This window comes from Solanum pennellii, chromosome 6, assembly GCF_001406875.1.
Source record: "Solanum pennellii chromosome 6, SPENNV200".
NCBI classification, from domain to species: Eukaryota; Viridiplantae; Streptophyta; class Magnoliopsida; order Solanales; family Solanaceae; genus Solanum; species Solanum pennellii.
In genome coordinates, this window is record NC_028642.1 from 242,798 (window position 1) to 261,954 (window position 19,157).

The following is a 19,157-nucleotide window of genomic DNA, read 5'->3' on the forward strand; positions in this document are numbered from 1 at the left end:
GGGGGTTCAGTGGGCTGATAAGTTCGGGCATCGTGCTCTCTTGTGGTCTTAGATTCCAGGCATTTTCATCTTTTGTGGTGGGTAATTGTGATTTACACACATGAAAGCTTATATCTGGACAAATTTACCCCTGCTAGAAATTATTTCAGCAATATGGCAATGTTTCATTTGCAAGTGTAGAATTTTATATTGTCATCTGCCATGCAGAATTCAGCACCCAGTGTTAGAGGCTCCAGCTCCCCACCAAATAGTAGCTCTGGTAGATCTGCGGCTCTTCCTGCTGGAGCTTTATGGTAATCAATAAGCAGATACTCTTTTATCATCATTAATTTGTATATGGTGCTATTTGCTAAATTTTGATCTTGTTTACTAGGGGAACACGTGTATCAAATAATCAACACCCACCTGCCAGTGTACCATGTTCTAATGGACCACTTAATAAGAAGCCTCAAACGTGTAATCCAGCTGTATCTTATAATGCTGTTGAAAGGACAAGTCAGGTTTCGTTACTGCCTACCTATGCAGGAAAGAAAGTAGTACATACTGAAGAAAGTGTAACTTCTCAAGAGAAAGGTAAAATAGAGACTTTAGAACCTGTTAAGCAGCATGTAGGAGCAGATCCTCATATCTATACTTCTGAGAACCCCACTATTCCGGCACCTCTGGACAGTCAGCTACATAGTGTCCCGTCCATGTCTTTGAAGGACAGAGATAAACAAATGATACCAACCAGTAGTACAAATGCCTTGGATATTTCTGTTAAGTCTAGTGGACCTGGTTTTACAAAATATTTCAATGATACCACGGATGCTAAGATCCAGAATGTATGCCTTGATATGTCGTCATTGAGCATTGGTAGACATGAAAAAACACAGAGCAACTGTATTGATCAAAATAAGGAGTCCCCGCCATCTGAATTGACCGGGGAATATGCGACTTCTGCAGATGAGATTTGTATTACAAGAGAGAAGTCTGACTTGAGATTGGATACACAGAGCAAAGTAACACAAGTTACTACTTCTGAAATGGAGAATGATTTGCTAACCTTTAATGAGCAGAGACATAGGGATCCCGAAGTAGTTATTGACAAAGTTTATTCACCAAATCTTCCCCTTTCTTTGCACTCCCCAGCTCAGCCTTGTTGGTATTCCTCTCAGCTGACTAATGGTGGTGGACCTGTTAGGGCCGATATGCAGTTAGACAGGAGAACTGATTCAGTATCACAGCCTTCTCGTGAATCATCGACTAATGGATACCCCGAGAATGTATCAAATTGTGTGGCGGATTTGCATACTATTGATAGAAGTTATTATCCGTTGCCTGACGAGGGTAAGAGGATGCATGTGGAAAGGTTTCAAGGTGAAGCTCCTAGCGAGAACAGTAGTACTAATGTAGATATTGGAGAGAACAGTATTATATCTAATATTTTGTCCCTGGATTTTGATCCTTGGAATGAGTCATTAACTTCTCCTCAGAACCTTGCCAAGTTGTTGGGAGAAACTGATGACCGACAAGGGTCTGTTAGAGTGTCAAGCTCAAGAAAATTAACCAGTAACCAATCAAGATTCTCTTTTGCAAGAGAAGAACCAACCACCAATGCATTAGCTGATTATCAACCATCTCTTAATTACATTGAGCAAAGTTTTAATCATTATCATCATGGTCATGATTTTCCAAATAGCAGAAATGATAAACTTGATTATATTGGTACTCGTAATGGTTTTTCCATGGCTAATAATGAGGAAACAGTTGGTTTTGGCAACAGCTTTTCTCATCTCTCTTCTAATAAGCTATCAGGTCAGTGCATGGCTCATCTTTGTAGTTCCTTCTGTCTTAACTGCATCTTATATTGTAAAATATTGTTTCAAGTTTTGTTTTAATTGTACTCCTTCAAAAGAAAGAAGAAAATAAAAAGGTTGAGTGCCTTTGGATTAAACCTTTTTGGTGGATTTTCATAATAGTGTCCAGACCTCAGATGTCAGCACCTCCAGGGTTCTCAGCACCAAACAGAGCACCACCCCCGGGTTTTGCTTCTCATTTTGAGAGAATGGAACAGAATTTTGACTCTCTTCATGGTCTGTTACTTACCACGCCCTTTTGTGTTTTTTCTACTGTGTTGACATAATGTATGGTGATTTTAATGGTTTATGTCAACTGATTACATTTTGCAGCGAGTAACTTGCGTGATGCCTCCTCATTGCACAATCTGCACCAGGCTCCTCAAGTTGGACATGTGAGTAATGGTGATATTGAGTTTATGGATCCTGCTATTCTGGCAGTTGGTAAAGGGTTTCCTAATGGCCTTCATCTCTCAAACTTGGACATGTCTTCAAGTTGTCCTCCACAATCAAATACTTTACAAAATGAGGGAAGGCTTCAATTACTGATGCAAAGATCTGTAGCTGCGCATCAGAACCAGAGTTTTTCTGATACGAGGAATATGTTTTCACCGTTCGGTGATGCTTATGGAATGTCTTCCCGGGGTGTGGAGCAAACTCTGGCCAACAATCATCCCCCATTTGATGGATTTTCTTCCAGGGCTCTGGAGCAAACTCTGGTCAACCATCAATCTCCATATTCACAGCTCACTCTTTCCCTTGGTAGAAACTCTGTCATGTCAAATGGCCACTGGGACAGTTGGAATGGGGTTCAGAGTGGAAACAGTTTGGGTGTAGCGGAACACCCCCGAACAGAAAATATGGGCTTTAACAAGTTCTTTACCGGATATGAGGAATCAAAGATTCATATGCCCAATTCTGGCAATTTGTATAATAGAACATTTGGGATGTAATTTTGGATCAGTGGTTCTTTTGAGCTGAGTAGCTATTAAAGAATCAATGAACCAGAATGATCACGTGACTTAACTGAATTGATCTTATGATGTTCAAATGACTAAGAGGACACGAGGAAACACAACAGTCTTGCTCTCTGAAAGGCGAGGTTGGTTCACGCTGTCTGCATGAAGTTGGCTTTCAGATTGGTGAAGGAATAACCCTCCTAGAAAAAGGGTATCCAGAAACCAACAGGTTAGCACTTCCCAACCAAGTCTACCATCTTTCTTTGTTATACTTGTCTCCAGAGTATGTGCAAGGTTGCAAGGACAAGTTTAGGTGACAAAAATCGGCCATTGCTAGGTCTGCACTGCATATTCAATGTTCTTGTCAATCTTGATGAGTACTTCTATTGTGAAATTTCCTTTCCAATGTTGTATTGAAGTAGCCAGCCAATACCAACTTAAGAAAAGATGTTTCTGATTTTCTCTGCTTAGAAATAGTTCCTGGAATTACATTTCTCGAACATTTGATTTTATGTTTGGAAGGACTAATTCACTCTTGCTCCTTCAATTGACACGTGGTCCCGAATTAATTCTTTTTGAAGTTTGACGAATAATTCTTGTTTAATGTGTTTTTATATTACATTGATACCTGCTTTTGGTTTATGATGATTTTGCCAGTTGAAAGCTGAGGTCGAGGCTCAACATGGTGGTTTAGACACAGCTTCATGCTTGACTGAATAGGCAGGTGATTCTCCTGTCAGCGTTCTTGGATGTGGGTGGAGAATTTGGTCATAAATACACATTAGAATCAGAAAAAAGATTATTGAACACAGCTCATTTTTTTTTTCAAGAAACCAATAATGCTGTAGCTTGTTTGCGGGAATGCAAGTAAAATTGGGAAATGTTCATGTTCCAACTATGAGATGGATGAGATTACTAGTGCATTTTGACCAGATAAACATTTCATTTTTAGTTGAAGAGGGGGACCTTTGCTTAATCCTCCCAATGTCTTTCGTAAAGCCGAAACCAAGGCATTTTATTTGAACTTGTTACAGTTGATCTGTATATTTTAGGTCTTTATAATGTTTCCTTTAAGTTCCCAAGGCGAAGGATATGCAGGAAGTTTGATGTTGCTCCTTCTTTGAAGGCTCGAAAGGAGGAATGCATGATTTTTTATGTTTCTATTACAAAGAGATGATCGGAAATCAATTGTCTGGCGTCCTTCCTTCTTTGCTAACCTTTTTCCAGCAAGTGTTCCATAGGAATAGAACGAATAGAATACTGACTGAATGCTTTGTCAACGACTCTCTCAAAACCCTTGGTTGAAAAATTTGCCTATTGACAACCTCCAATTTGCCACAGCACCAAATTTGAATCTCAATAAACTGAACAACTTTCACCGCAGATCAATAAAATACCTCTTTTAGTCACTTGGGGTTTTCTGGCACAGAAGATCTACTTTGCTTAAATTAAAAGAAAAAAGGAGATGAGGCAAACAAAATAGCTGTGAAAATTTGGAGAATTAAAATCTGGCCTCTTTGATAGAGTTTGAAGTAGGGGTGTGCAGTGCGCACCATTCGGGTTAAATAGAATAATCAAATCAAATTGAAATTTTATTTGGATTGATTTTTTGTTTTTTCAGGTTGGTTTTGAACTAATAAATTACTTCGTTTGGTGTCGGATTCAAAAATAAAAGTAAAAAAATTGAATTATCTCACTCTCTCTATATATATATGAAAGTTAGAGTTGACCACTTGTGTTCCTTTTTGGTTATTGTCTTTTATGATGTTCACGTTTATATTTTATGATTGAACATCCATTTAGTTTAAGGGATTCAATATTACTTTCGTTTGGTGTCGGATTCAAAAATAAAAATAAAAAAAATTGAAAAAATTGAATTATCTCTCTCTCTCTTTTGATCCTTTTAGTTTTTCTTGATAAATTAACTCTTTAAAAAATATGTACCTTTTCTTATTTAGAGGTATGGAATTTGTGGCTCCCATTAATTTCTTTAATTTTTTTCTTTTTATTTTGTTGTCTTGCTCAATACTGTTCTTTTTCTATTGAAACACCTTCTTCTCCATATTCATTTCCACCTATATCCACTATTTTCATTTCGCTAGTCCTTTATTGATACATGAAATTTAATATCTATGTCATTTTATTTACGTCAATTTCGCTCTATATTATTGATGTCTATTTCACAAATATAATTTTTTTTGAATTTTGAGTGAATCATTTTGATTTCTAGATCCATTCAAACAATTCTAGATACACTCAAATATTTCTCATAAAACATATATTTTTTGAGGATCAATTTCTTATGAAATCTTCATTTTTTATTTGAGTTGTAAAAAAAATGACTTTCATCTAAATTCATTTTTTCAAGCGGGTAAATTCATGGGGAGGTTTCGAAGAAAATAACAGGAATATAATAGTGAATTTCTTCTTTAAATTTATTACTATTTACAAAGTGGTTTAATAATGAAGAATAATAAAAGAATGTATTGAAGGTTGAAATGATAAACAAGAAAGAAGAAAGAGAATGTATTTATAAATTAATTAATTGATGAAATTAATTTTAAAATGTGTTTAAGAAAAAGTAGTGAATCAGTTAAAAGAAAATTAATGATGTGGTGCCTACATGATTATAATATGACGCTTACATGGCAGGTGAGAGAGATGTTATAATTTATTGTGGAAAAATAACCACTTCAAAAATATTAAAGGCGTATTCCAATGTCCGTGTAATTCAAATATCAAAGTAAGTTGAGCTATCAAGTTTATGATTTTTTTTTAAAAATGTTTTCCCTTTATTATATAATAACACAAATTTGTCCAACTTCGATATTTGATTTGCATGTACCTATATTATCAATTCGATTTATCAGTATTTGATTTTTAAATATGCTAAATCGATAACAAAATCAGTCAGATATTTATTATCGGTCTATCAGATTTTAATCTTTAACGATTCAATTCTTGATTTCACCAATAAAAAAACATTTTCAAAACAAATATATGCTTTGTCAACAATTTGCCAGAAAATAAAAAAGAGAGAGTGATGAATCGAAGATAAAGAGGAAGATAAACGGAAGAATATTTATTGATAGTCGGATTTTCTAAGGAAGAAGAAGAAGAACAAAGCGTCAGAGAGAAGAAAAAGAGAGAAAATTTTAATTTTTACTTGTTTTTAATGGTTTTGTTTTTAATGGTTTGGATAGAAATGAAGTAGTTGAGACATGTAGATTAGAAAATTTTGAAAACATTAATTTAATTTTGATTAACTTAATTACATTTTAAAGTGAGTTTGACCCTTTCTTGATCAAAGTGTCACCAAAATTAAAAGGTTTGTTCAATTTTTTTCACTATCTTTATAGATAAAAATAGGAAAAATAAACAAGTACCCTTTATACTGTTATCGAAATTTTAGAGATACATTTTATTTTCTTAACTTATTTTTTAATTTTTTTTTATAAGCCTTTTGTCTTACGTGTTACACTCCGTAACTTCATGCAATTGATACACGTGAGAGATATTTAAATGTCAAATAAGTGTACAACATTAAATTAAAAAATAAGTTCAAGATAATAAAATTTTTGTTTGATTAAGAGTATAACTCAAATTTCGATCAGGTTACTTGTGCATTTTGCGAATAAAATATATAGAATTAAACCCAAACCCCTTAAAACCCTTCATCCGCCCCTTTCATCTCTATACTCTGCCAGTTTCTCTCCTTCAACGCACACAAATTCATCATCATGGGTTTCTTCGACCTCAATATACCCTACTATGAATCCGATAGAAACATCGTTACAGATAAAAAAGCCCTAAAAGCCATACGTCTCAAGCTCATAATCAAGGCTATGGAATTGGGTTATACTGGAATAGCATACAATCGTACTTTCAGAGGTGTAATGTCGGAATCGGATCGTTGTTGTATCCCTTTATTCCCTCTTTCTTCTGTTTTGAAACTTGCACCTTCACTTTCCTCAGCTGTAAAGTTTCACAGAGAACTCTTAAATGTACCCGTTTCAGCCCCTTTTCGGCAGTACACGCGTTTGACTGTTGTAGTTGATAGTTCGTCTCAGGCTTCGGCTCTTAATTCTGGTAATCCTATTCTGAAAAGCTATGATATTGTTGCCGTGAGACCACTCAATCAGCAGGCGTTTGAACAGGCTTGCCAGGTTTCCGAGGTTTGTTGAATACTCACTCCGACTCAATTTAAGTGTGTTAGTTTTGATTGAGCAAGGCACTTAGGAAAAAAAAGATAACATTTTTGAATCTTTAAGATGGGTGTAGTACTCTGGCAGAAAATTGAAATTGGAAAACTTACAGTAATAAAAATATCTCTATTTGTGCTGTGCTGTGCTGAGATGAAGAGTTGAATATTTACGGAATATTTAGTTTATTAAGTATGAGTTAGAGCTATTTATACTGTTGGTTTTATCGTGGAGGAGCTATTAGGAAAAAAAGACGATGCCAAATCATTTTTGTCTCTATTATCTTGAAGACTTTAGATGTTGCATTTATGCATGTATTGTATACTAGTTGTTTCTGTGCTTACCTTTTTCTTTTCAACTTTTAGGTGGACATAATTGCTATTGATTTCTCGGATAAGTTGCCATTTAGGTTGAAGCAATCCATGGTTAAAGCTGCAATTCAGGTGTGCCCTCTATTAATGTAATATTCATACTCATGATGCGAATCCTAGTCTATGTGCACTTCATGAAATATTGGGAGAATATACTGTTGATAAAGGAAAAAAGAGCGGAGACAAACTCCTTGGAAAGAAATATCTATGCTCATTTGGCTTGTATTTGATTCCCTTAAACTATAGTTAGGTTTCATTCCTGTCCAGGGCTTTTGTTATGCTAAATATTAACCACTAAGATGTGTAAATCATAACTTTCTAAATGAAACTAATTCGTTGAAGGAACCTCTTAATGTGGAAGAAAAAATGAAATGGCATCCAAAGATGGTGTATGCTCAAAGTTAGCTGAACCACATCTTTAGCTGTTTATGGTTTTCTGGATGATTGAGAGTTTTGATTTCTTTTTTATTGCAGCGTGGAGTATATTTTGAGATTACTTACTCAAGTCTTATTTTGGATGCCCAAATGAGAAGGCAAACTATATCTAATGCTAAGGTGAGTCCGGGAAATTCTGGTTTTGTTCTTTTGTATTTGGTTTTAGTAGTTGGTATAGTATAGGTTTAAGAGAAGACATGAAATCCTCTTGATAATTAGTAAAACAGTTTTCTACAGTGGCAACCTCTAACTAGGGGTTTTCTACCTTCTAAAAAATAAAAATAAAAAATAGAAAAAATCAAGCTTCATGTTGAATTTGTAGGAACTATTGCATGTTCTCTAATATGCATTGAGAGTTATCAAGCCTAATCAGTCTACATTTTCACTTTCTTTTTCCTCTTATGCCTACACCAAGTAATCCTCAATCCGAATCTACTTGCAGTTGATCATGTGAATCCTCAAAATGTCCATTTTTTTCCTTTCTTTTTTCATTAATCAATATAAATTAGTTGTCCACAGGTCCTTTCTTGTATGTGCAGCACCTATATCAAATTTTAAAAAATGGCTTTTGAACATTTCCCAACTTGTGGTAGTTTGCATCACAGCTTCTGTTTTCCTTATCTGTAGTGAAACCAAATTTATATTCTCTTTCTCGCCTTCTATGCACTCCACCTCATGCACCTTATCGCATAAGCAATTCTACCCTTATTAGCTAGACAATTTTCTTAATGAAAAATGGAAGTCTGTACTTTGAAGTATAAGCCATTTCCCTTTTGTGTGGCCTTGCCTTTACTGGAAATTTTTATTTGAATTTGGTTGTGTCTAAAGGCAGCTTTCTTCTTAGATATCTAGATACTAAATACTATACGTACGTGACTTAATACTCTGTCGTTCATGGCTTTTAAGATAATACCAGGGCAACAGTATTCTGCTAACCTAGCTAGGACCCAAAATAGTGAAATTGTACGAAGCACATTGCATATTCACAAGTTAAGCATAGAGCAAAGACATTGACAGTCACTATTTCATATAGAACTCAAAATGTAGGAAACTACTGTTAAATGAAATAAGAATCTTATAGCAGATCATCAACCTCAAGATCCAGTATTGAGGTAGTAGTTCTTACTTGCATGTTATGTTACTTGAGCATTTAGTAAAGCTTCTTAACAAGAACCATGGCTCCTCGCAGCAGGCTCTTTTCTAGTATAAGGAGACAGTAGCCTGACCTTTTGGCAGGGATTTTCTCAATTCACAAATATAACATTCAACCTAATTTAAGACTTATGATTTGTATTTTCTTACTATCTTTGGTGTCTAGGATATGCCAAATCTAATTTGATCTAATTGCTTAATGTCCAGTTGCTGGTGGATTGGACTCGAGGAAAGAATCTTCTTTTCTCCAGTGCTGCTCCTTCTGTAACCGAACTTAGAGGGCCTTATGATGTAGCGAATTTGGCATCTTTGCTCGGTCTCCAACTGGAACGTGCTAAAGCAGCGCTTTCCAAAAATTGTAGGTAACTTACAGAAATTACTTTATTTTTTTGTGTCAACAGCACTTGCGCATGATGGATTTTAAAGTATCCTATCCTTATTTCTTTGGCAGAACTGTTATAACTAATGCTTTAAGGAAAAAATCTTACCACAAGGAGGCAATTAAGGTTGAACCAATAACATCGGGCATCAAGGAACCTGAATTTGATGATTGGCTCAACAAATGGGATCCTATCTCTAGTGGTGAGGGTGATTTGCTGTTAGACGACATCAAGAAATCTTTTTCTGGCTCCAGAAATGTACGAAAAGAAGTGAAACCCATCGACTTTAGTTCAACTGTGAATAACCTGCCTGCACATGGGCTCCAGATTAAAGATTTGATATCTTCAAAAGTGGCGGGGCAAGTTCCTATGGATGCTGTTGAAGAATTGGCAGGTGTTCAGGTGGATGAGAGGACTCTTCCAAGATCTGGAATATCACAAGAACCAGGTGGTGTCAATTTTCTGCCTGTAGAATGTTCAATTCTAGAAGATGATATGGATAAAAACCAACATGGTTCTGGTTCTGAAAAAGTTAGGGTGCCACATTTTTCCATTGCTCTAAACAATGCTGCTAATTTGGATAAACAAGAGGAAAACGGTAGGATTGATAATGAGGATATACAATTTACAAAGAAGTTAGATATAACAGATACATCTGGGACCAAAATGCATGATTTTCAAACAGAAACTAGTCCAGTTAGTTGTGAAGGAAATGCTGTCTTGCCAGATGGTGTGACAACCCACACCTACAGAAGAGATATCGAAGTTAGAGAAAATGGTATGACTGACAATGACGAAATGAAAATTACAGGTAAGTTGGACGTGCAGGATACTTCTTCTGAGAAGATAATACAGGATTTTCAACTTGAAACTTGTTCAGCTAGTAGTGATGGAGTCTTGCCACAGAGTGCAGCAAACTATACTTGCAGAACAGATTCTGAAGTCACTCTTTCTGCTAGTTCTTCCTTGGCGGATGTTACACTTTCAAAGGATGAGACTTTCACTGGTTCAAATGTTCAGCAGCTTGGGATCTCAGGTAGCTTCCACACAGATTACCGTGATCATAATGGTGCAGATGGTGTAGCCTTGGTTGAGGCACGAGTTAATAACAATGCAACTGACAAAGAACAATTTAGGGAGATGAGATATCGTTCTACTACCTTAGCTGCTGGATCATCCAACAGTGAGCATAGCAATCCTATGGAAGTGGATGATGAGTATTTTTTAATTGCTGATAAGGTGCCAAGCAAAGATGTTACAGAGGGAGAACCGGAACACGCTGGTGATAGTGCTGGACTAAGTCATCAGATCCTGGGTGGATCTTTGTCAGGTATAACTCTTATTAGTTTTGATTGTCCAACAGTCCAACTTTGCTTCCTCAGGGTAAATTGACTTATTTTTCATTTGGTCTTGAGCACCAATAGCTATTCTCAAATATATTTTAAGTTATTATTTTGAGAAAATGATATTGAATTAAATTGTACCTGTGTGTCCTGAAAAACACCAACCAGGTCAAATGAAATGGAGCATAGGATTTGAAGTGGACAGCATAGTTTTTATCTTCATGGACGATTTATGTACTGATATAACATTCAGAAAACCATTCATTTCTCTTTTTTTTTATTTTTTTTATTTTTCATGGTCTCAGTTGCAAAAGTTCTCTTCTTGCTAGTATCAGCATATGTTGAATCCAGTAGCTTTTAATTAGAGACCCTTTATTTATATTGAGATTATTAATTTGTATAAATATTAATTCTGAACCAGTTAAACGAGCTATTGGTTCAATGGCAAGTTCTGAACCCATAAACTTATCCCGTCTCTGCCTTTGGTAGTAAGTTATTTCTGTTTTTGAGTCACCTGTTAGTGTTTATTGGTTACCATCAGCATTTGATGCCCTGTATTGGTGCAAATCTGTTATTACCTCCTTACAATTGGATACCCTTTTGGTGGGGATGGTTGGAAACTTTCAAGTTCAATCGCTCTGCATAGTGTCTTTTCCTTCAGTTAATTATTCATATATATCTTGTATTATTCTGTTTTTTCTGATGAATTTTCCTTTTAGTTTCTGCCTGAAGCATATGTTTTAGCGTTTCCATCCATCTTTTGCAGGGAAAATGAAACGCAAGACATCTTATCGGCCTTCTTTGTTTCCTTTCAAACGCTTGTTGACTCGTAGGCCTTCCACTTTCAGAGGCTGAAATTGAATCAGCTTACGACTTTGTGAGGTTTGTCAGGTTGTTTATTTAAGTCGTTGACAAGTGAAATACCATCAAAGAACAAAGATGCAATTATACGGTTAATTCTTTTCAGCTGTTTGTTCCATGCGTAATAGCCTCTTGGATTCTTTATGGATCATTATTCTAACTTTGCTGTTGTAATGTAGGTCTATTCTTTGTGTATTCTGCACATTATATGCACCTGGAATATTGTATTGCTCATTAAATATTATATCTATCAGCAGGATTAATCAAAATCATTTCTTAGCACCTATTGTACTTGGCTAGTTAGTTCCAGTTCTATAGATTAGATTTGATATGCATGTGGTAAGTCAATGCTTAAAACTACTTTGATCTAGAAAAGTTGATCAGTTTGATTAAGTTTATATCCGGGTGGAAGCGTTTTTCTCTTGTCTATGGTGTCTTTATATGTTGTCACTTCCAACACTTAAGATTAGCTTTTCACAGTGTTGACCGATTTTTTCCATTTGTTATCACTGCTGTTTTTGTCTTTAAAATCAAAAGGAAAATCAAAGTTGCATAAGGCTGTGTTGTATCCTTAAAATCGAAACCAAGATTTGTCATTATACAAATACATACGTATAATATACAATTATCTAACCTTTGTCCAATCTCGCTTGCCTCTCTCCCTCTCCCAATCTCGCTTGCCATATACAAATACATATGTATAATATACAATTATCTAACCGATATACTTGTACGATTTACCTCTCCCACTCTTTGTTCTTTCTCGCTCGCCGCTTTCCTCCCTATAACATGTAGCTATGAATTGTAATTATAAAATTAAAGTTGATATAATTAGTAGTTTTGCTCAAAACAAAAAAAAAATGTCGACCAGGAATATATATTCGATTGGGAAGTTAATCTCAAGAAATTAAGAGAGGAAAAAGAAAAGGAAATGTTTCCATGAAATAAGAAAATTATAATACTACAAGGGAAGAATGTTAATTTAGCATAATGAAGTGATCAAGAGTTTATTTATATTGTCTAAATTAATCCATAATTGAACATGAAAAATTAAAAAAGAAATATGAGTTTCATTAGTTAGAAACAGCCATGATAATTTTCTTACAAGTCCTTTGTTAGTTGGGTTTGACAAATATAGAGAGTTTACACTTCCAAATAATTATACCAATGTGAAACGAGAGCAAAAATAAAGATTTCGTTGTGATTTATAAGATCTTTTCATTCTTAATCAAGTTTTTGCGTATGTAAAAGATCAATCTTATTAGAAAGCACATTTTCTTTTATCTTGATTAATTGAGACCCCGTACTATATACATCGAGGGAAAAGACAGTGATATTATGTTTGTTGTATAATTGGTTTAAGACAAACGATTTGATTGAACAAAAAAGAAAATCCGATCAAACATTGAATATATAAATTCTCAAGCATGTATTTTAAACTAAAATTTCCTTTATTTCAATAATATATCAAAAAAACATAAGCTCCTAGTAACAAATCTGGAAAAATGAAAAACTCTAAATCTATAGGCCAAGTAGAATCTAAAAATTACTGTAAATAACTTGCAAAATCAATAAGTAATTGAATAAAGAGCACTAGAGCATTCTTTTAGAAATCCCATATTTCTCCAATCTGTCTTCGAGTTGATCTTCTTTGTCCTTCAACTTCCAAAGTTCAGTTGTGGCCTCAAATCTTTCTTTTCTGGTATCATTGCTACTTTCTTCCTGATTTTTAATATTATTCGTTCGCTGCTCTATCTCTTGTCTCGTATTTACCAGCTTCTCCCATTTCTCAATTGATTTGGCTTTTGAGGTAGACATTCTTGCTTCAATTTGGTGTGTAAGTACTAAACAAAGTATCAAGCAAGCTGTAAATGCAAAACTAACAAAGTTAGTGAATTCAAAATATCACATATAATTGAAGTAGCTTCTTTTCTAATATATTAAAAGAAAAAACATGTAGTATCAATTTTGTGACCATGAACTTACATTGAAGCGTAACTCAGTTTATTACATGCATAATACTCCATTGGTTTGTTTATATAGACATCAATGACTTACTTTTTTTCCTTAATTTTTCATGCAAATTAATGTAAAAATATTACCAAAAATGAGAATTGCCATATTTTGATAGAAAACCGTATAGGAAAACATTGGAAAATTGATTAAACTCCAATAACTGAAAGAAGGAAATATAACATATTCTTCTTGTTTATTTATTTATTTTTGGTTTGTTTCGTTCTTTTATTTAAAAACAAATCAAGTTAGGAAAAAACTAGAAGAAAATTAAGTACCATAAACTGATTTTTTTTTACGTTATGCTAAATTGACGTTCTTCCCGTGTAGTATTATTATTTTCTTATTTCATGCAAACATTTCCTTTTCTTTTTACTCTATACTTTGCAATCAAATATACATTCGTACTCTACAATATGGTAGTTTTTGTTTTTAGTAGAAATAATATTTTTAATTGGCAACATGAAAACACAATTAAAAATAAAAAATAAATGATAATAATATTAAGAAATGAATTGCAGGCGTAAGTTCTTTCACTTTTATGTTCTTTGTTTTTTAAGAATGTAGCAATAATCACTACACAAAAAATGATTTTTAAGAATTCGTTATGAATTTATCAAATGAAGCGACGACAATGAATTGTCTTAAAAGGTGTAAAGTGATAGAAATAGCTTCGATAAAAATATAATTATATTACTAATTCTAAAAACGTGACAATGATAATATTAAGTGTAGTAGCAAATACTAATAAGACGATGGGAAATAATGGTACAGAATGTCGTATTTGATTTGTTAGTAACTTAGATACAAAAAAAATGTAATTTAAAGGAGATCTAAATAGGTGTCAACATTATGTTATTGTAGTTTGAGGGCAAAAATAGTATAGGGTGTTTGGAATGAAGCTCAAACACATATTAAAGTGAAAATACAAGGCTCTAATTGGGGAAAGAGGCTATGAATGCAAAATGATTGTTCTTAAAATACAATCCTCTTGACTACTAAGACTAAACAGGTCTTTAAATACAATCATTAGCATTTGGTGAATTGATTTATAAATCATACTAATAAATTAAATTATAACAATAAGTTGAGTGTCACATATTTTAAAAATAGTTAAATTGTTTAAATTTAAAATTATTAAATAAGTGATCAATTTTGAACCCAAAGATGGATAGAGGGTAATTTTATACCATTTTCAATACTTCGAGCGTATTTTAAGCCCTTTTCTGTATTATTTATCAATAGTGTCTATGCCCTGACATTGGTATCTTAAACTTGAATGAGGATAGAATTATGAAGAAACTTGAATCTCCTCTCTTGAGCCATTCTAATCACTGTGCCTACATTTTTATTTTTAGAGTAAAAATCTCCAAAAAGGTTGAGTAAATACGAACTTATTACCTACTCTATATCATTTTATGTGGAGGATTATTTATTAGCACCAATCGAGCTTGACAAAGGAAGGAATACTTTTGGAATTTCTAGTCTTGACATTTATGTGGCTTTAAAAACATATTATTCAAACATATAGAAAGACGTCATTCTTTTTAACATACTTTGAAGAAAAAGAGTGACTTCTCCTTTTTCCCATACTTGAAGAAAAAGAGTGACTTCTCCTTTTTCCGGTTACTTTGACGAGTGTAATTTTCTTTGCAGATCGCATGTAAAGAAGATGACTAACTATCCCTTTGCCGATGCATCAGTTTTATAGGCTAAAGATAAATCCTCAGACAAATTGCATTTCCCAGGTTTTCTTTTATTATGTTGTGGTGATGAATAAGTGATGGAGATGTACTGCTATTATCGTTATGAGAGAACTTTTGTTCAATTTCCTCCCTTCTTCATTTTGTGTGCCTAGTTATAAACAAGTAGTCTAGTTATGTACTTGTCCTTTCATACTGTTCTTGTTGTATCGTGTGAATTGTTTGCACATAATGTGTTGAAAACAATTACTCTAGTTATGTATTCCAAGTAGGCAAAATATATAAAAATGCCTTTGAACTTGACCTCAAATTGACATCTACACCCTCCAACTTTGGGTGTACAAGTAGAAATTTATACTTGTATATAATTGAACAAGTAGAGACACATATCCTATATGACGTCCTACATGACAATTCTCCATCCTACATGGTGTCCTATGTGTATTATGTCACGTAGGACATGCATGTCTACTTGTTCAACTTTATATATACAAGTTTAACTGTCTACTTATGCATATCCAAAGTTGAACGGAATAAATACTAGATGAGGCCAAGTTAAAGGGCACATTTATATATTGTCTACCAAGTACTCTTCTCTTCTTTGGCGTGGCTTGAATTGTTTGCTTATCATATATAGTACATCATTGCAAATAACAAATAAACTTGAGGGGATGTATTTGCTTGTTATTTGAGGGGATGAGGAATTGTAGGGTTTTTTTTTAGCCTCAGATGTTGAATTTGAACGTAAAAGGGCAAATAAAATGCTTGTTTATTGATGAAAAACACAAGGAAGGAAAACATACGAATATATGTATGTGTAGTCCAAGGATATAGTATTTATAAGCATGAATGGAGATAAAGTGATATATATCAAATTATCAATTGGTTAGTGTAACTTATGTCTTACTGCTTTGATGATTATACTGAAGCGCCTATTAAGGGAGGTGAAGTGCTCAACATGATTTGGGCCTCTCTTCAGGGCTTAAGCTCCCCGTTAACAACATAACTGAACCCTTTTAACTCAATGTGCACAACTTTAGAAATTGTTATTTCTCTTTTAGTATATTCCTCTCTTTTCTATTAGATTGTATTTGACTTTAGAATTAAACCAAACACTGAAACTAGGTAAATAATAATTTATTTAACATGTATATTATACTAGATGGGGAACATGCGTTGCACGCTTATCTCAAAATACTTCATATAAATTTTGTATTGCAAAATCCATCATTGTTTTGATAGGAACTACATATATCTTCCTAATAAAAAGAATAAACTTTTAACTATAAAATTGTCACGATCCAAATCGAGTCGTGAGTGACACCCACACTTAAACTCCTAGGTGCATGGGTGAACCAATGAATTAATCTCAACTTATATTCGTCATTCATCATACGAAATACTAACCATAATGCGGAAGCTTAAATCTTATTACTGTAAGAAATACATCACGGTTGAAGGTTTAGTGACTCCCGCCTTCATATTTCCATTCTTGGATCACCCTTTTAGTTTAATTTAAATCCTCTCGACGTTAATATTGATGCTATTACCTCTACATTACAATAAAATTGACCATTAGCGACATTTAATTTTTAATTGCCGCTAAATATGTACTTTTAGCGGCAATTGTCACTCTTTGTATGTGTCCCTAAAGCCTTTAGCGACATTGGTTCTAATAACACTTAACAAATGCCGGTAAAGACTTCATCACTCTTTATTAATATCAATATTTAATATCTCTAAAAGTTATTTTGTTGTAGTGCTACATACACCACAATATGCTAACATTACCTTTAATTGTAGGTTCTTGATGGATAATCCCCACAGGCACAGGGAGCAAAACCAGATTGCAGACACATTAACTAAGCATGCCATCATTTCAGATACCATCCAGAGATGCAACTTTTTGTTTTCGTTGTGATGAATAAGATCTTTTCCTTTTTTTGATTAAATTTCTGGGTATGAATAGATTAATCTTGTTAGAAAGCACATTTTCTTTTACACGACACAAATCTCGATTAATTGAGACCTCAATGCAAGTGTTGAACATCGAAGGGGAAAAGACAGTGACATTATGTTGTATGATTGATTTAAGACAAACAATTTCATTAAACTAAAAAACATTAGACCAAATGTTGAATAGATAAATTCTCAATCAATGAGATATGCATGTAGTTTAAATTAAACTTCCCTTTATTTTAATTATAAAAATGAGCTCCTAGTAACAAATCTGGAAAAATGAAAACTCTAAATCTACAGGCCAAAGTGGAATCTAAACATTATTGTAAATAACTTGCAAAATCAATAAGTAATTGAACAAAGAGCACTAGAGCATTCTTTTAGAAATCCCATATTTCTCCAATCTGTCTTCGAGTTGATCTTCTTTGTCCTTCAACTTCCAAAGTTCAGTTGTGGCCTCAAATCTTTCTTTTCTGGTATCATTGCTACTTTCTTCCTGATTTTTAATATTATTCGTTCGCTGCTCTATCTCTTGTCTCGTATTTACCAGCTTCTCCCATTTCTCAATTGATTTGGCTTTTGAGGTAGACATTCTTGCTTCAATTTGGTGTGTAAGTACTAAACAAAGTATCAAGCAAGCTGTAAATGCAAAACTAACAAAGTTAGTGAATTCAAAATATCACATATAATTGAAGTAGCTTCTTTTCTAATATATTAAAAGAAAAAACATGTAGTATCAATTTTGTGACCATGAACTTACATTGAAGCGTAACTCAGTTTATTACATGCATAATACTCCATTGGTTTGTTTATATAGACATCAATGACTTACTTTTTTTCCTTAATTTTTCATGCAAATTAATGTAAAAATATTACCAAAAATGAGAATTGCCATATTTTGATAGAAAACCGTATATGAAAACATTGGAAAATTGATTAAACTCCAATGAATGAAATAAGGAAATATAACATATTGGAAGAGAGTTCTTCTTGTTTATTTATTTATTTTGTGTTTGTTTCCTTCTTTTATTTAAAAAAACAACTCAAGTTAGGAAAACTAGAAGAAAACTAAGTACCATAAAATAATTTTTTTTTTTACATTATGCTAAATTGACGTTCTTCCCGTATAGTATTATTATTTTCTTATTTCATGCAAACATTTCCTTTTCTTTTTCCTCTATACTTTGCAATCAAATATATATTCGTACTCTACAATATGGAAATTATTGTTTTTAGTAGAAATAATTTTTAAATTGGCACGATTAAAACACAAAATAATATTAAGTAATGAGTTGCTGGTGTAAGTTCTTTCACTTTTATATTCACTTTAAAAAAGAAAAATTGTAATTAAGAGGTAGAAGAAGTAAAGAATCAGTAGAATATGAAACTTTGCACCTTCACTTGTCATTCACAGACATAAGTGAATCACATTTGTGTTGTGTTCTTGGTATCCATTTTAGTGCGTGTTTGGATTTAAAAGTCTCTGATCTAGTACTTTTGTTGCTATAGTTGATGCCGAAAAACCATGAGAGATGTAAATTATATATAAGTATGTAGACCTTGTACTTTAATGATCCCTTTAAAATTTGTGCTGGTCAATGCCGATATAGAAAAATATCACTAGTGGGTTAGACAATTACAAATGGTTTTAGAGTAACTTTTGAGTTAAACGTGTCGATGCAAGTGAAAGTAACTTGATTTTAGAAAAATTCTGATTAGGTGAGGCAAACATCTTTGCTAGGCCTGGACAGATCTCAAGTGTTGGGGAAAATCACAATGGTGGGGCAAACCTCAGCGAGGACGTTGAGTCCATAAGACAGGGTGCTTGTGACACGACTCCTTGGGATAAGAAGTTCATATCGACAAAAACAAATGATAAGTAATCAGATCTTAAATGAATATCACAAATATACAATATTACTATTTAAAGACGAAAGCTTT

General features: G+C 33.5%; 2 protein-coding genes across 7 annotated transcripts in view; both read left to right on the top strand.

Annotated features, from left to right (window-relative positions):
• LOC107023251 overlaps positions 1-3,960 on the top strand; it is a 9,487-nt gene extending 5,527 nt beyond the window's left edge. For all 6 annotated transcript variants that reach the window (XM_015223877.2, XM_015223878.2, XM_015223879.2 and 3 more), the window contains 5 exons: positions 208-293; positions 374-1,797; positions 1,962-2,075; positions 2,172-3,026; positions 3,455-3,960. In XM_015223877.2, coding sequence (XP_015079363.1) covers positions 208-293; positions 374-1,797; positions 1,962-2,075; positions 2,172-2,791 — 2,244 coding nt within the window. In that variant the 3' untranslated portion in view covers positions 2,792-3,026; positions 3,455-3,960. The remainder of the gene's footprint in view (positions 1-207; positions 294-373; positions 1,798-1,961; positions 2,076-2,171; positions 3,027-3,454) is intronic.
• A 2,462-nt stretch (positions 3,961-6,422) lies between these two features.
• On the top strand, positions 6,423-11,827 carry LOC107021529. The gene is made up of 6 exons (XM_015222206.2): positions 6,423-6,972; positions 7,365-7,442; positions 7,845-7,925; positions 9,165-9,319; positions 9,409-10,667; positions 11,447-11,827. The coding sequence occupies exons 1-6, from the start codon at positions 6,538-6,540 to the stop codon at positions 11,533-11,535; spliced, it is 2,097 nt and encodes a 698-aa protein (XP_015077692.1). The 5' UTR covers positions 6,423-6,537; the 3' UTR covers positions 11,536-11,827.
• The last annotated feature ends 7,330 nt before the right edge of the window (positions 11,828-19,157 follow it).